The sequence below is a fragment of the Spea bombifrons genome, chromosome 2, assembly GCF_027358695.1.
Source record: "Spea bombifrons isolate aSpeBom1 chromosome 2, aSpeBom1.2.pri, whole genome shotgun sequence".
In the NCBI taxonomy this organism is placed as follows: Eukaryota; Metazoa; Chordata; class Amphibia; order Anura; family Pelobatidae; genus Spea; species Spea bombifrons.
In genome coordinates this window covers 47,901,996-47,925,456 of record NC_071088.1, presented here as the reverse complement: position 1 = coordinate 47,925,456, position 23,461 = coordinate 47,901,996, and the positions used below count along the sequence as shown (strand labels likewise).

Here is a 23,461-nt window from a genome sequence, read left to right as displayed (position 1 = left end):
TACGGAACTCATAGGGGTTTATTTACTAAACTGTAGTGTGTGTGTGAGGTGAAGCATCACTGAGTTTGTCCTGCAGGTAGGACTGAGTTTGCCCTACATGATACTTAGTGACATTTATTAGAGTTCTTTTAACAATGTCTAACCAATTTAACTGAATGTTATGCATAGCCTAAACTACTCTTCTTGCAGAGTAGTAGGCTCATCGTAGTCTTACTCACCGCAACTCACATGAACACTTCCAGTTTAGTGAACTGTAACCAATGTTCCTCCAGATTTGTTGAGGAACATTGAGGAGTAGAGTACTCAGTAAATGTATATTTACATTTAAAAAGCATGATTTAATTTGAGGGTTACTGACTAGTGATTTAAATAGACCTGATTTAAATCAAATCCACCCTGGTGTCAAACCTTCAATGTACTGTATAAAAAAGAAAAATGGTGGAAAACTTTTCAACTGACAGATCCCGTTTACATGGTGAGACGACAGTACATACATTTTTAAAACTAACACGTCTACTAATATCTGCAGGTTCATAATGATCAGTGCCAACCAAGCGAAGAAGAATCCAGATGGATGAGAGGCACAGAGAAAGGCTGGAGCTCTCATGAAGTTTGTAACATGACTTACTTTATTTGTGTCCATGTTTAATTGTGTTGTATGTGAATGGAAAGAACAGGAATTACAATGAGAAAAGAATATACTAAGTATTGTATTTGTGGAACAATATATAGGATGCTGTATGGAGCAAAACATGTGGTATATACAAATAATACTATAAAAAACATTTTAAAAGTAATGATGTAATGTTTGACAATGTTTCAGTCTGCATCTGTGTGATATCCAAGGTGTCTGAATGGGTTATATGAATGAGAATAAAAAAGATGTACAGCTGCCTTTTGTTAAGTGTTTAGTTGCACAGTGGAACATAGGCAGGGATCATGAAATTTGTGGTGGGGATTGTAGCACAATAAAGTAAACCCAAAAAAATGCCATACATTTAAGATTTTTTATGTTTCCAGGGGAACGGAAGGTAGTATGTATAAAATGTTAATACTATTCTTTGCATTAAACTCAGGTTAGATGCTAGGGATTTAAAGTGGTAGCGATGCAAAACATTTTCTAGAACTAAACTGTCTACCCTCAATCACAGCTTCATTGACGACATAATTAATTGTATGTCATCCCAACTGGCAATGTTTCAGCCCAAATTTAATATAAACATTTTTTTAATTGTATATTGTTGTGCAGTTGCCCAGACTGGCCAAGTGGGACACCAAGCAAATGCTTACAGAGCTCTACATGCACTCAATCTGCTGCTCCGGTGTGTCACGGTGTGCGGCCACCGGCTGCATGTGCCCAGCCGCATGATGAATGAGCAAAACATATGTAACGTGCCAGTGCCTCAACATTCCAAGTCCAGCCCTGGTTGTTTGTGTATAACACAATAGACAGACACACATGTTTACTTTGATTGTATTTAAAATATATTTTCTTTGCAGATGAAGCTTACTCAAGGTAATAATGTTCTTTACTGGAGAACTACGGGTTTCTACATAGGCGTTATTGTTCCTAAACCAGTGCTATTGAGAAACATACTAATCACAGGTATGTATTATAGCAAGACATGTTTGCCATAATGTGCAGTATTTAAAGGGAAGCTACTATGGTTTTTTTCTTATTACTGTCATGGGTTTAAAAATACATTTTCCCTGTTTTTTTGAATATTATAATGTCTTTATGCAGCTACATAGTAGCCATTTGTGTGTGCATTAGCTCTGTTATCACAGTCCAATAATAAACACCCTGATTCTTTTCATATTGTCTTGTGGCAAACAATCCAATGGCTCATTGTTAATTGCTCAGCAGGATACTCTGACTAATAAAAGATTATGGAGAAACAGACTTCAGTAGCTCTGCCAAAAAGAATCAGCTCAGTGTGGTGTTTGAGCAGTTTACAAAAATATAAATGACTGACAACATTGGCAAGCTCCACGCCTGGAGGTGTCAATGTTTGTTTACTGGGGAAAAATGAGACAAAATATGTTTTTTTTGATATTGGCCTACTGTACACCACACTGCATTTAATGCTCAAGAAGAAAACAATTTTTTTCCCCCTTTATAATATATAGGCATGACATCACTATCATATATGGGACATTGCTGGGGATTTTTGGTTTGTTAATCTGCATGTATGGTGGATTTGACAGCATAACTCGTCCATGAAATGAAACATTTACTAAACAGTCTTGATCTAGAAAGGGGACCAGTTAATAATTTGTGGCCAGCGGGGAGCTCATTTTAACTATCTACTATCTAACTGTCTGCTATCGATGTGTTCCTCTAGGTGTCGCTAGTATATCAAAATCATTGTGTATGCGGTAGAGTGCATAGTTATATACCAATATTTTTTTTTCTTTACATCTCGCGGAATTCACCAATACAAACATTTGCACTTTACAATGTCGCGCTTGCATCTCCACTTAAAACACGCTTCATTTTTGTCAGCACAGTCATGCATATTAAAAATAACCAACGCATTGAACTGAATTCCCATAAGGCTCAGCCAGACATACTACTCCCGTAATTCACAACTAACACCTGTCACATCATCTGCTGTTAACTACAGTTCACATGAGGCTCAGCCAGAGATACTGCTTCCATGATGCTAGCTGAGCATCATGGGAAGTGCAGTCAACAGTAAAGCTGCAGATGCTAGCTGTGGACTCCAATTCCCAAGATTCTCAGCCAGCCAGGTGTCCACCATAATGCTGGCTAAGTATCATTGGAAGAGTAGTCAACAGCAGCAGCGTTTTTTTTTTTTAAAAAAAGGATAGGCGGGACAGAGTCAAATCAGGACAGTTGGGGGGCATGATGTACTAAGGTGAAAAACTTTTAATTTATCCAACATATGCCTAGCCACCTTGTTCCAGATGATACACACAACTGAGACTCCACCACACACCTATACAATATATAATATAAAAATGGCAACAAATTAATAACAAAAATTATTTTACTGTGTTTATCAGGTTGTTTTATTGTATCATATTTATTGCAAATAAAACAACCAGTCTATGGCGCAGATACCTACTGTACCAATAGCTGTATTGTTATCTTGGGGGCATTTGGGAACAGCCCCAATTGGATTTCCTTTTCTTTATTTCCTCTTTCTCTTGTACCTGCTTTACCCACTCCTGGCGCAGTGCTACACATGTTACCTCTTACCAACCATGTGACTATGTGAAAGAATGTTGTGTAGCATAGTGTAGGAGGACTTTCCTGCAAAGTTATCTGGCACTTTCATTCGGGACTCTATGTGTTGTGTTACAGGCAAGTGATGGTGAAGTCTGATAATGTGCTCCCCACCACTGGGTTATGATATTGATGGTAAATTGGACATTTTTTCTTTGTGTTTCCCACAGGTGCTGCATACACCTCAGAATGTTTTCTCTGTAAGGCGGGCACATTCGCCGCAACCAAAGGGACAGCGTCCTGTCAGTTATGTCCTCAAAATACTTTCTCCAATCGGGGGGCAACTGCTTGTACTCCATGTGATCCTGATAAGTATTCAGGTAAATTTGACATGAGTACCCTTCAATCTTAGTTATAAGCCAGTTGTATTTGATACAGGCTAAAGACACTGAAGATTCTGTTGCTTTGAATGTCAGCTCCTAGAATGTGATACAAACTCTCTAGCAATGAAAGTGTAACTATATGGAAAATACACATTTACAATAATAAAAAAAAAAACAATTACCGTGTCATAAAGATGTGAATTATTTTTTGTAGATCCTGGATCTGCATCATGTATTCCTCGGCCTCCCTGCACAGACAAGGATTATTTCTACACACATACACCATGTGATTCCACTGGAGAGGTAGATTTTCCACTAAATCATGAAGTATGAAGGCAGGTGACAAATATCTGGCAGCTTTTGTCACCTATAATTTATCTAAATGGACACTTTTTGTTTTTCTAAACAGGACAGCGGTTGGTGGATTAAGGTGTTATTAAATCCCCCTGTTGTGTTAGCTTGTGCCACCTGTATTAGGACACCAGTCTGTAAAAGAAAACAAAACACCAAGTAATAATGCTTGTTTCCAGTGAAAAATCTTAATTTTGTATCCAAGAGTATTCATCAGTAAAACAAAAACTATACAAACTGTGAATAGTTCTGCTTGTTTCCCCTTTTTAATAATAATGGTTTATAAGGATGTTTGAAATAACTCATACTCAGAGCCGGCCTTAAGTGTTCTGGCGCCCTGTGCAGACTACTCCTCTGGCGCCTCCCATCCCAAAAAAGGAAAAAAATCTCACCCCTCTGCCCCTCCTCAATATCTACTACCTCTGCCACTTCTCACTGGCCCCCCTCTGCCCCTTCTCACTGCCTCCTCCCCCCTGCCCTTTCTCACTGCCTCCTCTCCCTACTTCTCATTATCCTTCCTTACCTTGTTGAGTCCTGTGGTGGGAGCAGGAGTTGTCCGTCTTCCCGCTCTGCCGTGGTGCGCTCTTCACAGCTGAATATGATGTCATATTCCGGCGCTCAGCATGAAACGCCGGCCCGGGACTTAAATTAAAACACCGGTTTTTTTTGTTTTAACTTTTTTTAACATCCTCCGTGTTAAATAAAGTTAAAAAAACTTTATTTAACATGGAGAATGTTAAATAAAGTTAAAAAAAAAAAACAAATAAAAAAAAAACCCTGATGTTTTAATTTAAGTCCCGGGCAGGCGCCCTTGTTGCCATGGCGCCCTGGGTGGCTGCACAGTTCGCACACCCCTAAGGCCGGCCCTGCTCATACTTCAACTTTTATTCTTTTTATTTGGGAAATGTATAAGTCTGCAATTCTTGTCATTTCAGTTTTGAGTCTACATTCTTTTTTAATAATAATTTCCTATTATTTGTTTGCATGTTTTGTGATAAAGTACCCCTTAAACATTTTTCAAGGTTGCACTTTGAACTCTATTGAACCTATGTGATGTAGTGTATATGAGCAATCACTTCCATTGCTTGTATTGCAGAGAACCATAACTATGCTTAATTTTTTTTATCTGCACATTTCTCATGGCCATATCATTATAAATTTCAAAGGACTAGTTCTAGTAACAGAACAAGTTCCTGTAATTTATTTTAGAAGGTTTCATATGTAAGACAATGTGAACCATTTACTGGATGATAGATACGCCCCAACCACCATAACTTCTTTGGTAGAACAATAAAAACACAGAACCACATTTGCTTGGCGTTAGCAAATATGAAATATTTTCTTTATCGTTGTAATAGCAAGGGTGGATGTCTTACCTTCCTGTCAATACATTACAGTTTGAAGAGGTCCTTTTTCACTCTTTGTCTCTTAGACTCAGCTGATGTATAAATGGATTGAGCCCAAGATATGCAGTAACAATGTGAAGGGTGCTGTTCAGTTGCCCCCCTCGGGTGTGAAGACCAAGTGTTCTCCCTGTAACCCTGGCTTCTTCAAGACAAACTCAAGTTCATGTGAACCCTGTCCCAATAATACCTTCTCTAATGGCACTAGTAAGTCCACAAGCAGACAAATGTTGTTCAATGTTTGCCCGGTACTGCCTGGTGTTGCTCGTCCCTTACCTGTGTGCAGACAAATGTGTATTTGTAGCAACACGGAGTAGCAATAGAAACAAATGTTTAGTGGTCAGTGATTAACCATTACTTCCAAAAAGTAATTGCCCCACAGATGTTCCCAATCTTTAACGCTTGCCTGTTCTTTTCAGCTTGCAATCAATGCCCAGTGGGTACAGAGGCAGTTTTGGGCTTTGAGTACAAGTGGTGGAATTCTCTTCCAACAAACATGCAGACGAGAGTGTTGAGCGGGTTCAGCTTTGAGTATCTTGGTGTTACAGGTACGTGAGATAGCTCTTAACAATGGAATGATTTCATTGCAAATACTTGGGTATGCACCATCAGGGCCACCACCAGTGGGTACAACTATAAAAGTTTTAAGGGTCTCAGCAATCACGTTATTTTTTTGTTTTTTTATGCTCATGTGTGGTAATGACTGTATATATATTATAATATAAATATATTATTAAACCTGAAATCAACATGGTTCCCAAGGCTTCCTGATAATGTATATAATATAAAATGTAAACAGCTTGTCTGTGTCATCTGGGCCCCCAAATAGTTTGGCTCAGCCATATGTGCCCCCAAAAAACTTGCCTATAGCATCTTTGTCCCCAACCAGGTTGCCAGTGTCCCCCAAAAGTCTGTGCCCCCGTTATCCCAAACAGCTTGTCAGTGTCTCTAAATATATTGTCCGTGCCATAGTTGCCACCAAACAGCTTGTCAATGCCCCAATCAGCTTGGATGTGCCATCTTTGCCACCAAAAGAGACGAGTAGACAAGTAGTAGAGAATATCAGAGGATGGGGGGGGCAAACCATTTGTTCCAATCTTTTTTGATGGAGGCCCTGGGCACCATAAGAGTGCATGGCCTCATGAGCAAAACATAAAATATTCTGACATCATATAAGAGTCAGATTATTTAATCAACCATTCCTCTTGTAAACCTGTGCAACAATTACTGTAAATCTTGGGTGTAATAAGCACAACTTACACTCTTTTTAAAGAAACAAGGTAATACTATACCCAAGTACTTAATAGTAAAAAATAAAGCTTACCTTTAAACCATGGCTACAATGCTGCCTGCATCTGGTCTACTCCCTCTCAGTGCTCACATGTTGCCTGCATCTGAATGTCAGTGGTCCCTCCCGGCACTCATACTCATACAGGAGGGACCGCTGATGGAGAGGGCTTTGTTGGCTGCTGTGCTCACCACCATGTGAGTGAGTATATGTCAGGGTCCGCAGCCTAGACCCCGACGGAGTGACTCACCTGAGTACCCGCTGACTGCGAGTACCAGCTCCCACGCCAATGCTGTCACTGCCATCTCCGCTCCTGCTTCGTCAGCTGTCCTCGCGGCAGTGTTCCCCACCTTCTCCATTCCTGAATGCAGAAGGCGGGGAACGCACGCCGACGATGCCACGCACAGGTGACCTCTGGCGGTAGATTTAAAAACCAGCACTGAGTATCACTCAGTGCTCAGTTATTGTGCCTGACAGAGCTCTATATTGCGTTGCCTATTGCTACCACTTGATTCCTGTTACTGACCCTCGGCTATTGCTTATTGACTACGCTGCTTTCTCCGATCCTGACCCTTGGCTATTGATTATTGACGACGCTGCTCTCTCCGATCCTGACCTTTGGCTATCGTCACCGGACATTGCTGTGTTTAGCTGATCTGCCCCTGGCCTGTTGTGAATTATCCTGCATACCGGGTTTCTCATCCTGATCCCGACAGTATATGTAAATGTGTGTATGTGAACACACTTGTGAAGCTGGAATCACACTTTAGAAAGTACATTTTGTACAAACAAATACAACAGGAACAGGATACGGTGGCTAATGTTACAAGGTTGTATTTTACGTCTCTGAAGTAATTTCTCACAATGATCATTGCTTCCTATGTGTGTGTTTTAGGATGGGAGGTGGCAGGGGATCACATTTACACTTCAGCAAGTACCGCAGATAATGACTTCATGCTTCTCAGCCTGATTATTCCGGGTTTCAGGTAAATATAGCATGTTGTTTACAACCAACCCTGATGTCTAACACTCCTCTCTGACATTACTTTGACGCTTCCCCTTTTTTGCTCTTCTTGTATTCAGTGGTTCTGGGACAGCGTCAGATGATATTGAGAGTAAAGAGGCTTCCACAATTACATTTGTGTTTGAAACGAAATGTTCCGTGAAATGTCAGTTTTTCTTCATGAAGGTATGTAGCTGTGAGTTACATAGTTGTTCAGATGTCCGTAAGACCTGTTAAAATACAGGAGTTAAGTGGCTATCAATTATGCCTTCTATTTTGCAGGCTGTGAATTCTGAGTTAAGTTCAGTTGTTGAAAGCTGGACAGGCAGAAATGAGAAGCAGTCATATACATACCATGTAGATAAGAATGTCAATACCACTTTTTCCTGGGCATTTCAGAGAACCACTGAAAATCAGGTGGTAGGTATTTTCCACATATTTCATGTCGTCTGGTCCGCAGTAAATAGTTAAGTTGCTCCATTTCTCATTTATGTTGGGCATTTCTCTTTTGTGGTAATATCCATTCTTGTTCTGCAGTCCAGTGGCTCCAACCATCCTGTTTTTTTAAATCCTCCTGTCACTCATTTTTACTCTGAACATGTGTTTTATAACTATTTTCTTACCTCTGTCCGTCAGCACACATATGCATTTCTCCTGTTCACCTTCTGTCATTTTTTTGTTTCTCTTTTATTTCTTGTAATATTCAGGGCCGAAAATACACTTCTGATGTGGCTAAAATATACTCTATTAATGTTACTAACACGCAAGATGGTGTGGCATCTTGGTGCCGTCCTTGTGCCCTTGGCACAGACTCCCTCTGTGTTTCCTGCCCTCCTGGGAACTACATTGACAAGAAGACTAGCAGCTGCAGTGCATGCCCACCTAACACTTACCTGATAGCACAACAACCCTATGGAGTGGAAAGTTGCATGACATGTGGTCCAGGAACACGGAACAATGAGGTAAGCAATGTATCAAATGAAAATCATTTATAAATTATGGGAAATTATAACGTTGAACAACAGGTCATTTATAAGGTGAGAGCATGGGGCACTTTTGTAAGGTAACAATAACGTGTTCACTACACAATGTTTTCTAGTGAGTTGGACTGTAAATGTATTTTTTGCACCATAGAATTTTATTTTATGTAACTGTTAATTGAAGTCTAGAGTGTACTGTTTATCCTGATGCCCACTTTCTTTGCAAATTTTCCACAGGCCCACACCGTATGTTTTAGTGATTGCCAAGTCTCTGTCCCACTTGGATCAGGCGAGCTGCAATATGACTTTTCCTCACTCCCAAATGTCACATCTTTTTCCACATCGCCAAGTTTTACTAACAAAGGCCTGAGATATCATCATCACTTTAGCATCAGCCTCTGTGGGAACCAGGTTTGTGAAGGCTTATTACAAATGGCTGTATGTTAATGTGTGTTTCCTGTTCAAGTGTGCATATGTGTGCATGCAGACCCAGACTAAGGATCTAATGTACCTATAGCTAAAACTCTGTGATGGGCCTAGGATGCTTACATCTAAGGTCCAGTCACTAGCTGTCTGTCTGTCTGTCTCTCTCTCTTTCTCTCTCTCTCTCTCTCTCTCTCTCTCTCTCTCTCTCTCTCTATCTATCTATCTTAGAGAATCTTGACCATTGAACGCTCAACTGAAGGAGCTAAAGGCCCTGGTGCAGACCTAGCTGAGTATTACAAAGCAAGAAAGAAAAGGAGCACTTGTAAAAAAATGCTGACGATTAAAGATTTATTTCACAAATCAATGTTTCAGCCCCTTTACAAAAGTAAAAGTCTCCAGTGCATGGCTGAAAAGAGTGCTCTTAGAGTGCTAGAGTGCTCATTTTCTTTGTTTATATAATAAATGATATATGAATGACAAGTGACATACCTTAGTTCTTAAAGTGCATTGAAAATGTAGCACAATTTGAATATAAAGCAGTGATGTTTCACATATTGTAACTACGTGTACGTATAGGCTCTTTATATATATATATATATATATATATATATATATAGTATGTATAGTGTGTGTGTGTATATATGTACATACATACATATACAGTATATACTGTTTCAGTAATGGTTCTGAAGTAATTATAATCATATTACTTGTCCCAGGGTCGAAAACTGGCATCATGTGTGGACAATGTGACAGATCCGAGAGGGGCTGAGAGGGAGTCATGGAATTCTGTTGCTTCCTATGCTTGTCAGTCCATTATTGTCCCATCAGACACAAGTGGTCGCAAGACATTACTGTCATCTCAGCCAATCAGTATTGCGGACCACTTAATTGGTGAGCAAAGAAAACACCCACACACACATGTTAACACCATACACTTACACAATCTAACCCCATACCTTGTTAACGTTGTATGCTCACAAACGTTAACATATTACGGTAACACACACACATTGCTTCAAACACCACACACTCATGTACAGGAATGCTAACCCTATACAGCTATCATACACACACACACTAACACCATACACTTATATACATGCACATGTCAGACTCAAACAGCCCAACATACGTCTATGTCTATGTAATATGTTTGCTTGCAACAATGTACAAATCTGAAGGTACAAAAGTAAATTTATAGAAGTGGTTTACAGAATATAAAAATGTCTAATGTTTCCTTCTTATTTCTGTAACAGGTGTGACAACAAAGACTTCTCTGGATGGCATCTCTTCTCCTGTAGATCTGTTCCCTGGAGAACAGCCAGGGATACAGGACATCATATTCTATTATAGGTATAATCCAGGTTGTTTGTCTCTGTCTGTATAATTATTATTATTATTAACATTATTATTTTCTTCATAGTTAGCATAGAGTCTGTTCTATGTGAATGATGAATGATCTGGTCTAATTGGCATCACAAACCCAAGATTGAGCAGTAAATTTAGATTGTAAAAGTCGCATTCCTGGGTCAAGTTTTAACCATGTGAGACACACTTATTCATACTGTGAATGACGGGGCTGGGTTGGGGTGCAGGAGGCTGTTTACAGTGAAGGAAAAAATGTATTTCATCAGGCTATAATTTTAATAGTAGGTTTATTTGAACAATGAGAGACAGAATAACAACAAAAAACTCCAGAATAACGCATTATCAATTGATTTGCATTTTACTCAGTGAAACAAGTATTTGATCCCCTATCAATCAGCAAGATGCCTGGCTCCCAGGTGTCTTTTATACAGGTAATGAGCTGAGATTAGGAGCACTCTCTTAAAGGGAGTGCTCCTAATCTCAGTTTGTTACCTGTATCAAAGACACCTGTCCACAGAAGCAATCAATCAGATTCCAAACTCTCCACCGTGGCCAAGACCAAAGAGCTGTCCAAGGATGACCTACACAAGGCTGGAATGGGCTACAAGACCATCACCAAGCAGCTTGGTGAGTAGGTGACAAATAGTTGGGGCGATTATTCGCAAATGGAAGAAACACAAAATAACTGTCAATCTCCCTCGGTCTGGGGCTCCATGCAAGATCTCACCTCATGGAGTTTTAATGATCATGAGAACTATGAGGAATCAGCCCAGAACTACACGGCAGGATCTTGTCAATGATCTTAAGGCAGCTGGGACCGTAGTCACCAAGAAAACAATTGGTAACACACTATACCGTGAAGGACTGAAATCCTGCAGCGCCCGCAAGGTCCCCCTGCTCAAGAAAGCACATGCACAGACCCGTCTGAAGTTTGCCAATGAACATCTGAATGATTCAGAGGAGAACTGGGTGAAAGCGTTGTGGTCAGATGAGCTATTTGGCATCAACTCAACTTTCCGTGTTTGGAGGAGGAGGAATGCTACCTATGTCCCCAAGAACACCATCCCCACTGTCAAACATGGAGCAACATTATGCTTTGGGGGTGTTTTTCTGCGAAGGGGACAGGACAACTTCACCGCATCAAAGGGACGATGGATGGCAAGAAAGGAGTGGCCAAGGCAAGAAAGGAGTCGCTCAAGAAGAAGCACATTAAGGTCCTCGAGTGGCCTAGCCAGTTACCAGACCTTAATCCCATAGAAAATCTGTGGAGGGAGCTGAAGGTTCGATTTGTGTGTTACTTTTAATAAAAGTGTGGTTAACACACCAAAATTGGACCAAAAAATCAACAATATTATATATATATAATCACACTCCTACCATGCCCAGGCAGACAGTACATGCTAGAACCTGGGCATGATAGGAGTTTAATTACAGGCTTCCAATGCCATGCTATCCCCCCCACACTTACACATCCATGCTATCACAAACTCATTCACATTCATTCACTCATTCATATACTCATTCATTCCCTAAATCACGCATTCTTGCTCATACACCTTCCCCTTACCTGAACTGCAGATCTCTCACTTGCAGACTTCTGCAGGGGCCCGGCTGTGCATGCAACTTCTCTTGTCCCGCCCCCAGGGGGAGAAGGAAGGGAGTAGAGTCACGTGACGTGCATTCACGTGACTCCGCTGGGTTTCTGCTTTTCCTGCCCGGTACAAGAGACGCTGCTTTCACACTGTGCGACTAAAGCACAAGTAAGCAGCCTGGCCCCTGCAGACGATTATTTTGGCCGTTTATTTTATTATTGGCATTTTGCAGATAATGCCCTTTTCGGCTGATATATTTCGGGAGCCGATATATCGGTACATCCTTAAATTTTTTGCTCATTCATCCAGTAGAGTATTTGTGAGGCAAATTTTCAATCAAGACAGATTTGAGAATAATTGTAGACAGTGGCAATAGCGTGCAATGTTGGTTGGAAGGGCCATGCATAAAGAGGTATGGTTAAAAGATCACTCAGTTAAACTACCGTAAATATATAGTCTGTTGAAGACAAGTACTGTTAATGCACTATGGAAAACTATGTTAAAGGTTTTTGTTTTTGTTACAGATCCAAAGAAGTCACTCAGTCGTGCAGTTCTGGCCGTGTCACCACTGTCCGTCTACGTTGTAATCCCCAGCTGAGAGGCGAAGGTGCTTTATCTGTGTCGAGGTAATAAAATCAATTTAAAAGAGTCTTTATAAAATTGCCTTTATTGTATACTTGAACCTATGTTAACAGCCCACCCTAATCAAATCAACCTGATATATATATATATATATATATATATATAGTGACATTCATGTAGGATTGGTGGTGGAAGGGAGGTATGTTTCTCCTAGATTCCTTTCCTATGTGAAGTAACACCAGAGTCTTCCACCTGCTAGGTGATTAATTTAGGTGAATGAGATGGTGGATATAAAAGGGAAGCCAGGAGGGCAGGTAGCTCTCTGGCTGAGGACACAGAAAGCCTGTCTGTGGGAGAGACGTGAGTAAAGGTTGCTGGACATATTATGTTAAGTTGGCAGAGAGAAGCTCTCCAGCTGGTAGTGAGGGACATCCCTTGTATAGTAAGTGCCGGACAGGCAAGGTATTTCTTTTGTTGCTGTATTGTTAGATTTCTTTTGTCTTTGCAACCTTTCTAATAAACCTGACTGTGTCAGATTGCACGAACTTACTGCTGTTTGCCTGGTTTGAATGAAAACGGGCACTTGTTCCTTGACCTCAGCGAGGGGCGATCCCTAACCTATCTCACAATATATGTGTATATATATATTGCTTAGGAAATGCAGCACACTCAACATACATACTGTACATATCCATGTAAATAAGTACATACATATATAAAGTCATATGCCACTGTGCACTTATCACAGTGGCATATGACTGGCATATGTGGCATATGATATCAGAGATTTAAATAGAAAGTGAACGATGAATGGTAACTAATGCTTCTTGTTTCATGTAGTAAATGCCCAGAAGGAACGTGTGATGGCTGTACCTTTCATTTCTTATGGGAGACAGAAGAGGCATGTCCCCTGTGCACTGCCCAGGACTACCACATTATCACTAGTGTGTGTCATCATGGGCTTCAGGTATTTTGAGGATCAAAAGTAATATTTGTTTTGGCCCCTTCTACATCAAAAATAAATCAGTGACATACTAATCTGCATGTAGATACATATGCCTCTTTATTTAGCAACACATTTTACAAGTGCATCCCTGGAGTTGTAATTATTAGATACAGGACTTTATAAGAAACAGGATCATATATATATATATATATATATATATATATATATATATATATATATATATAATGTGAAATCTCAGTGACAGCTGCAGCAGGGCTTAATAGTGATATGTTCTTCTTACAAATTACTTACTAGGTGGTATAAGGTTCCGTCGGAGCTCCACCACTTCCTGCCCCAGGTCTCTCCGCAGTGTTGGCGCTGTGGTTCGGGTGTTGGCTCTTACCTTCATATTTGGTGGGACTGCCCCCTGATACGGCCCCTTTGGACAGCCGTTGAAGCGGTGCTCCGGGCAATAGTTGATCCCGATCTTCTCCTCACCCCTGGGATGGTTCTCCTACATCATACGCGGTCGAGCCTGGGCTCCTATAAACGATCTCTTACTATTCAGCTTCTTAACGCTGCTAGGGCCACTATCCCTAGGTTTTGGAAACAATCCTTCACTCCTCCGATCTCTGCCTGGTTGGCTTCTGTTAATTTTCTATGTCAAATGGAGGATTTGGTTATGTCATCTAGGGGCGATGGGTTTAGGAACGGTCTGAAGTGGTTGCCATGGCAGGACTTCCTCAGCTCACCCACCTTCTCTACGGTTCTGCCGGGCATCTCTGACTCCCCGCCGGCTCTAGCTCCTGTCTAGCTCTCCCTAGGCTCTATGCTGTGTCTGCCTTTACCAATTTAGGGTGTGTTTCCTACCCGGCACCTCCAATAACTGCAACTTGGTGCATTTTTTTTTTTTTTTTTTTTTTTTTTTTTTTCTTGTCATACGTCCTTATTTTTTGTTTTATTTGGTTGTTCTTTGTTATTCGGTCCGTTTCACTTCGGCTATGATATGTTATCCTCTCAGTTTCTTCGAGTGTGACATGCCCTGCCTGGCAGGTCAGCTGCCTTTTGCAAGGTTTCTGGTTTTACATGCGTACTCTCCCTTGCATTACGCTCGTTTGTCGTGCTGTTTTATGCTGTGCCTGATGGACGTGTTAACACTTGTCATGCTTGTTTTATCACTCCTTTGTGCATCTAGAATTGTACTTTTTATTTGTGGTGATTGAACTGTTTTATATTCGTGTTTCAATAAACTGAGAATTGATAAAAAAAAAAAAAAAAAAAAAATAGTGATATGTTCTCTACAAGTTCAGCACCAGTGCAAGTGTCAGCTAAATACACAAAACAAAGTTCATTACACCAAATACAGACTAAAATGTATCACAAGCGAAGGGCATATGTGTCAGTAAAGAATCACCAGAAAGAAGAAGAAATTAATGGAAGGAAGATAGTGTTGTTGTGTCATTGAATTAACATTGGTATATTATATCAAAGTACAGACTTTGTCCTTGTTGGATTAGCATTTCAAAGTGTCTTATTAGTAGAAATGTAGTTTGGATTTTTGCATGGAAATGACAGATCTCCACAGGAAAAATTGGTTATGCATTTTCATCACTCTCTTCCAGAGGACAACCCCAGTGTGGAGGACACCCCGGATGTGTAAGGGTGGTGTAGGTCTGCCAGCTCAAACAGTCACCATATGCAAGACCTCGGACTTTTGGCTGAAAGTTGGAATTTCTAGTGGAATTTGTTCTGCTTTGTTGCTCACTGTACTCACTGGTTACTTTTGGAGGAAAAATCGAAAGTAAGTTGTGACATTTTAAATTCTTATAAATCTCCCCTTTGCCAGTGAATCTCTGTATGGAATCCTGAGTCAATGACACACAAAACCCCAATAAATATACTGTCTATATTTTTAATGTGTGATTTCTGATGTCTGTCATTTGTGACTTTAGTAAGCACAAAATAGATCTCTGCATACCATTTGATTTGTTAGTAATTCTGTCTTTCCCACCTTTTCTCTTTATAAATTTCTAGTCTGGAATACAAGTACTCACGCCTAATGATGAACGCCCCATCCAAAGAGAGTGAGCTTCCCGCTGCTGACAGCTGTGCCATCATGGAGGGAGAGGACGGAGAGGATGAGATGATTTTCCACAACCAACACTCCCTATTGCGAAAGTTCATGTCTCTATCAGGAAAGGTGCTGTCATCCTCTCACATTTCTTCTATCAACCACACACCTCTATGATTGGTCCCACTTTCTTACAATTCAAATGCTGAACATTACTCATACTAAATGTATTTCTTTATTCACAGAGGACTTCGGATGGATTTGACTCTGTGCCACTAAAGTCATCAGAAGGTGCAGATATGGAAATGTAACTAAACCTACCAACTTATATTGATGTGCGCCAGTTGTACATGGTCACCTGGACCATGGCGGCCACAAATGTATCATCATGAGCCCCAGTGGCCAGTTTATAGCACTACTAAAATAAAATCGTTATGGGAAGTGCTTTCTGCGAAATGCCAAATACATGCACTGCAACAGTTTTCAGCCAAACACTATTTTAGAAATAGTCATAGAAATGAATCAGAAATGATGTCAGGCACGCCAAAAAATGCTAGTTCTTAGTTCTAAGAGCAATTGACAATTGCAGTGCACTGCCGGTTATAATGTGTATAACCAACACTGTGTTTGTACATGCAACCCTGAAATCCTTCTGCGTAAGGAGAATTTTGTTTCTGTTTTTTTTGGTGTTTTTTTATTATATTTTTTGGTTACATTGCTTGAAGTGACCTTTTCTTTGTCAAATAACAAGTTCTCTTGAAACCTAAACACTTAACATATGTTTTCATTGTTGTTTATTTTTCATTAAATAAAAGGACATTTTCAAATGCTCAAAAATGTGTTTTCTCAAGCCAAACAAAATATAATACAACTCTCAACATTGACTATCCATTATTAAAGCCGTCACTTCATAAGGCATGGTTAATCTCGCCACAATTTACTTTTTTGTTGAAAGATTACCACTGACACATGGAACATGGAAATATTTACAAAGAACACACAGATACACAAACCTTTGAACCAAAATTAGTTCATTGTCTCTTTCCAAACAACATACCTCGTCACTAGTTGAAACTTGCTAAATATTTTGTATTGGGCAGTAAAGTAGCTATTGCTTAAAAATGGAAAAACGAGGAGCCACAATGTCTTAAAGATGGTGTAATTTACACAATGGAATGACGATGTAATTTGTTATGTATTTTTTTTGACAGAATGTGGGTAAATTGTTCCCAGTGTGCTGCTGACAGACCAGCCTAAATAATTAGACACTATAGAAATAGAAAGTGAATTGTAAAGATATATGAGAACTTGAGATAAGGATGTATATGGAAAGTGTCTGCAGCTCCTCCGTTCTTCTACAATGCAAGTGCTACCAGCAAAATAGTCTTTATAGTAAAAAGCCAAAGTGGCACATTGCATTGGCTCAAAGGGAGGTGTAGTCAATTGAGTGGGAATCCGATTCGTATGTCAGAACTGGGCAAATTATCTTTTCTTAGGACAAATCCTACAGACAGACAGCTGTAGAATCTGTGCCTAAGGCACTCAAATCCTAGATGCGAACCTTAAGAACAGGCAAATGAAGATCCTACTTGAGCAGCACTGGAGGAAATCCAAGGACTATCCCTGGGATATTCAGCTACCTCACTGCACACCAAGCGCTGTAAACCCCCCATATTTTAAAATAATAAATGCAAGTGATGTGCTTCCTGCTGTGCAGCATACAATCTGATGCTTCAGCTGACAATCAGTTCTTATGTCGCCTTATGTCAAAAGTCAAGTCATCAACATCCACTGCAGCTGGCACTTTCGCTGGGGCTTCTTTGACTGAGCATCAGGGTCTGCCACCGCTAGACACCATAGAGTCTGGGGATGCATTGGTAAGTCTGGGGGAGGGGGGCAGAGCAGCATATCTGGGTGCCATATATGGGGGACAAAGTGGCATATTAGGGGTTATAAAGCATATTAGGGGCAGAGTGGCATATCAGGGGTTATAAAGCATTTTAGGGGCAGAGTGGCATATCTGGGGCAGAGTGACATATCAGGGGTTATAAAACATATCTGCAGCTCGCTTTCAGGGTCTTGGCAATCTTCTTATAGCCTAGGCCATCTTTATGTAGCGCAACAATTCTTTTTTCAGATCCTCAGAGAGTTTTTTGTCATGAGGTGCCATGTTGAACTTCCCAGTGACCAGTATGAGAGAGTGTGAGAGCCATAACACCAAATTTAACACACCTGGTCCCCATTCACACCTGAGACCTTGTAACACTAACGAGTCACATGACACTGGGGAGGGGAAATGGCTAACTAGGCCTAATTTATACATTTCCACTTAGGGGTGTATTCACTTTTGTTGCCAAGGTTTAGACATTAATGGCTGTGTGTTGAGTTATTTTGAGAAGACAGCAAATTTACAGGCTGTACACTCACTACTTTACATTGTAGCAGAGTGTCATATATTCATGAAAAGATATAATCAAATCTTTACAAAATGTGAGGAGTGTCCTCACTTTTGTGAGATACTGTATACTAGTACACATCACCACACTTACCACTAGGGTGACCACATTTTATTTCTACCATTCAGGGACACACTATGAAGCGCATGAGATCACACACACAGGTGTATATATATAATTATATGTATATATATATATATATATACCCTATTGGCTCGAATATAGGCCACACCCTTAAAGTATTTTATCTAATGAACTGGAATACATGTATTTTAAAATTTTTGGTATTTATTATACAGTTTGTCAGCATATGTTACAAGTTACGGTTCCCCCCTCAATTCATAATGCACCGTACTTATAGATATGCCACTCGTCCCCCAGATATGCTACTCTGTGCCCCAGATATGCTTTATAACCCCTAATATGCCACTCTGCCCCCCAGATATGCCACTCTGCCGCTAATATGCTTTATAACCCCTGATATGCTTTATGCCCCCTAGATATGCCACTCTGACCCCCCAGATATGATTTATGCCCCCTAGAAGTGCCACTCTGCTTCCTATGCACCACCAGAACTGCATGTCCCGAGCGTCGGGCGATACGAACTGTGCATCCCTGCGATGAACCGCGAATATAGGCTGCACCCCCACTTTAAATACCTAAAGTGAGGGGGAAAAGTGTGGCCTATATTCGAGCCAATACAGTGTATATATTTATACGTTAGACATGCATTTTTTAACTACATAATTTGATTTTAAAATAACAGCTGAACTGGCAGTTTCTTTAATATTAGCCCCTGCTGCTGAAATAAATAAATATTAGCTCCTGCTACCGATATATATTAATATAAGATCCTGCTGCCGATATATATTAAGATTAGACCCTGCTGCCAATACATTTTATATTGAAACAATTGGACCCTAAGCAAGCATTTCCTTGGGCCCCGCTCCACGCTCCTTAGCATGCAATCACTCCCTCCGCTCCCGCACAAAAAATAGGTATAGATCAGGGTGTCCAAGTTTTTTCTGCAGTGGGCCACTTCGTCAGAATTGTATACGTGCGAGGGCCGCACTCATTTTTCACTGTGAGAAAATATGGCCTTTAATAAGATATGCAGATTAAAATAAACTAAATGACACAAAACCTTTACTTTTCCTCACTGATTTCTGGGCCTAGAAAGTTTTGTGACTACAAATTCAGGATTCTGGATAAGTAAAAATGAAATAGTTCAATTTATCCTAGGGATGCACCGAAATGAAAATTCTGGACCAAAACCGAAAATTCAGGGTTCATTTAGCCGAAACCGAAACCGACCCCCCCCCACCTTTAAAAATAATAAAAAGTCCCACACTTTTAATAAAAGTAAGTTACACACCAAAATTGTACAAAAAATATATATATTATGATTGTTAACAGCAATCTCAGGCATACCCAGATTCCAGCATGTATTGGTTGGCTGAGCATGATAGGAGTGTGATTGCTGTCAACAATCATATATAAATTAATAGTTATTGTATTTTTTGTCCAATTTTAGTGCATTAACACACCACAATTGGAAAAAAAAAAATCAACAATATGACTTGGCATGATAGGAGTGTGATTGCTAACAGCAAACACACTCTTTTTATACCCAGGCAACCAGTAAATGCTGGAACCTAGGCATGATGGGACTGTGACTGCTGTTAGCAGATTGCTGTTAGATGTTAGCAATCACACTCCTATCATCCCAAGTCAGCCAGTACATGCTGGTACAGGGTGGCTGTAAGTGCAGACCCCATACTGCTGGCAGCATCAATACACAAGGGGGGGGCAGCTAGCCAGGTTTCAGCATGTACTGGCTGACTTGGCATGATAGGAGTGTGATTGCTAACAGCAACCACAGTCCCATCATGCCTAGTTTGCAGCACTTACACACCCATGCTATCACACACACACAAATTCATTCATTCACAGATTCATTCCCTCAATCACGCATACTCATTCAAACACCATCCCCCACCCCCTTGCCTGCACTACAGCTCTCAATGCCGCTCACAGACTTCAGCAGGGGGCGTAGCCTCCCGCTTCCTCTGTGCAGTACAATAGACCCTCCCACAACTAAGCAGCAGGGCTCTTGTGATCCTGGCTGCCGATCTCACGCGGGCCGCACCGCGAGGTCCCGCGGGCCGCATTTGGCCCGCGGGCCGCATGCTGGACGCCCCTGGTATAGATCAAATAAACAACACATAAAACAACATTTGCATGTATAGATCAACTGAATAAGACTTACAAACCATGTATTTGCCGATATACATAAATAATGTAGGGAAACATAACATAGCAGATATGGATCAACAGAATAACACACAAACCCAGCTTTGCAGGTATAGATCAACTGGAATTCACATAAACATTCATCATGAAAGATATAGATAAACCCCCCCCATAAATCACAAGCATAGATCACAGGTTGCACACCCCAAAGCCAGCCCTGGCGTTCACACTGCCCACATACAACCTGACCAGCACCTGGATTACACACATAGGACTTGCTATCTTTGTTCCCAAACAGCCCAGGATGAGTCCACTTTCTCCCCAAACAGCCCGGCCTGTGCCATCTTTGTCCCATAAATACCCTGCCTGTGCCATCATGGTCCCCAAGGCTCAAACACCCTGCTTGTGCCGTCTATGCCTTTCCACAAATCAATTTTGATACACACAAACACGTTTACAGTCACTCACTAATTCACACTTTCATTCACTTCATTCACACAATCATTTACACATATTCATTAATACATTTTCAAATTCATTCATTCTCTCACTCATTCACACATTTCATCCACACATTAATTCAGTCGCTCATTCACAAAAATCATCCACACATTAATTCATTAATTCACTCATACTCACTCTTTATTTATTTCAATATTCTTACTACCCCTCCCCTCCCCTTTTCACTATCTACCCTCCCCGCTTTGTAATTCACTTACCTTGCAGAAGTCCTGAGCTCTGCTTCACTGCTGAGCGCCTGAATATAAAATCATATTCCGGTGCTCAGCAGGAAATGCCGGCAGGGGTGGACCTGGGGGCAGGGGGGCAATTGCCCCCCAGGCCGTCCGAAATCTAATCTAAACGGCCGCTGGGTGCTGATGCCGCCGGCTGGCGCTACTTTAATACTTTTTTTTAAAATTCACCCCTCACGCTGCTCCCATCACTATGCGGCCATCAGACTGCTGGAAAACTAATCTAAGCGGCCGATGCGTGCTAATGCCGCTGGCCGGAGCTACTTTAATACTTTTTTTTCCATTTAATAGCCGATCCGGCTTGCCATATTAATTTTTTTTTTAAGTATTAAAGTAGCTCCGGCCGGCGGCATCAGCACCCAGCGGCTGTTTAGATCAGTTTTCCAGCAATCTGATGGCCACATAGTGATGGGAGCAGCGTGAGGGGTGAAAGCTCCGCCCCCTCGCACTCAGACTGCTGGAGCACCGGATGTCGTGTCACTGACATCCTGTATACATAGAAAACAGTCTGTTGCTACCTGGGGATGGAGGTCTAGACGAAACCCCCCAAAAGTGGAAGTAGAAGGTTAGTAAACCAATTTATTTTTGTACAAGCTATATAATATTTTTTTTGTATTCGTTAAGAACAAAAAAAAAAGGTATGTGTGTGTGTGTATGTAAGTATGTCCCCAGTGTCACTTCTGTCCCCAATCAGCCCCCCCCATGTCATTGCTGTCCCCATTAAGCCCCTCCCAGTGTCACCTCTGTCCCCCTTCAGCCCCCGTGTCATTGCTGTCCCCATTCAGCTCTTCAGTGTCAGCTCTGTCCCCAGTCAGCCCACTTTAAGGTATGATTCTGGTAGGGTACTCATATTAGCCTTTACAATTTTCCTGGTGCTGTGTACTATACTTCCCATAATCCTCAGCCAGTATCATGGGGGGGGGCATTTAACTGGCTGAGCATCAGGGGGACATTAGGTTTTGCTTTTTTTTACCATCTTTTGTTGCTATTAAATTTACTTATGTTGAACCACATTTGAATCATATTTGTATTCTTATAATGAATATGCGTTCAGGAAAAGATGGGCATGTATGGTGGGCTGATTCGTGGCACAACGGGCCACTTCACTTGACTTGCCCCCCAGGCCATAGGCTGCCAGCCCTCCCCTGAATGCCGGCAACGCAACCGAGCTAGAGGACTCGTGGAGGAGACTGAGGGATGCAAGCATTTGCTGAAAACGTATTCATGAGCGACCGATTGGCGCCCCTCTCTCTCCTCTGTGTCCAAAAAAAGGTGATTAACGGATATCTAATCCCCAAAATTATATATATTTTTAGGACTATTCCCCTTAGAGTACCTGCCTACAATCTATACCAATTTCAAAGGATCTTTACTCCCTATTTTGGGTTAATTTAAGACCAACTAAAAAACTAACTAAATCTAAAAATTCTATAATAAATATTCATATATTATACCTTCCTCCCCTGCCATACAATATGCTATCAGAGACGTCAACCTAAGTAGATGGCAGGATTGCAGAATTAGTTGCTGCGAAGATATTTCAGAATATAATAAACTGATGACTTTCCAGCAACTCAGAGATCGCTTTTCCCTTCCAACCATTGAGATCTTTTGAAAGAAAATTTAGACAAATTGTGAAAAACACAAATCTCAAGGTCACTTAAACTTCTAAAAACACTTACTAAAGATGAGAAAGATACTCCACTGTTAAAATCGGGACAAGATCTAACTATAGATTACACTACTGACGAATGGCATCGAGCCTTCCTCTTAACAAAACTTCATGTACATTCTATAAATTTATTAGAACTTTATTACAAAATTAAATCTCGTTGGTATCTGGTTCCAAGCATCCTTCATAAACGGGATCCATCAAATCCATACATCCTGGCGATGCCTACACGCGATTGGATCTATTGCCCGTGTATGGTGGGAATGCCCAGCTCTGAAGACGATGAAGAACCATGTCCAGCAACTGTTAGAATTCCTTTTCCAGTGACAGCTCTATCTACTTACAGAAATGGTTTTATTTCACCTAAATCTTGACATATCTGATGATAATCAAAGACCTCTGGCTATTCATGTTTTTTTAGCAACAAAAATATGCATTTCTAGACAGTGGAAACATAAAGAGCCAATTAACTGGAACGAAATTCTCAATCGGATAGAATGCCAGTCTTCAATGGAGAATGGCCTCTGGCTACAGCTACAGCCTCTTAACATTTTCACCTTTATCATACGATTACCTTAAACAAAAAAAATGTTCAAATGGTTAAACGGCTGATACAGGTGCCCTACACCAATGACGAGCTGTTAAGCGAAATCAATCCACAGAAGGGGTCAGCTACCGAACATTGTCACTGCGCATGCGGGCTAGCAAGGGAGGGGGGTATTCTACTGCGGCCTCTGCG

The 23,461-nt window shown here is 40.9% G+C and overlaps 1 protein-coding gene across 1 annotated transcript in view; it reads left to right on the top strand.

Moving 5' to 3' along the window:
• The window catches only part of ELAPOR1 (endosome-lysosome associated apoptosis and autophagy regulator 1), a 31,293-nt gene extending 14,867 nt beyond the window's left edge, over positions 1–16,426 (top strand). The window contains exons 5-22 of the mRNA XM_053457825.1: positions 530–610; positions 1,501–1,606; positions 3,424–3,573; positions 3,791–3,879; positions 5,360–5,537; positions 5,750–5,878; positions 7,514–7,604; positions 7,702–7,807; positions 7,904–8,041; positions 8,329–8,583; positions 8,839–9,012; positions 9,747–9,921; positions 10,287–10,383; positions 12,515–12,616; positions 13,413–13,539; positions 15,141–15,319; positions 15,553–15,718; positions 15,835–16,426. Of these exons, the coding sequence (XP_053313800.1) occupies positions 530–610; positions 1,501–1,606; positions 3,424–3,573; positions 3,791–3,879; positions 5,360–5,537; positions 5,750–5,878; positions 7,514–7,604; positions 7,702–7,807; positions 7,904–8,041; positions 8,329–8,583; positions 8,839–9,012; positions 9,747–9,921; positions 10,287–10,383; positions 12,515–12,616; positions 13,413–13,539; positions 15,141–15,319; positions 15,553–15,718; positions 15,835–15,900 (2,409 nt within the window). The 3' untranslated portion in view covers positions 15,901–16,426. The remainder of the gene's footprint in view (positions 1–529; positions 611–1,500; positions 1,607–3,423; positions 3,574–3,790; positions 3,880–5,359; positions 5,538–5,749; positions 5,879–7,513; positions 7,605–7,701; positions 7,808–7,903; positions 8,042–8,328; positions 8,584–8,838; positions 9,013–9,746; positions 9,922–10,286; positions 10,384–12,514; positions 12,617–13,412; positions 13,540–15,140; positions 15,320–15,552; positions 15,719–15,834) is intronic.
• The last annotated feature ends 7,035 nt before the right edge of the window (positions 16,427–23,461 follow it).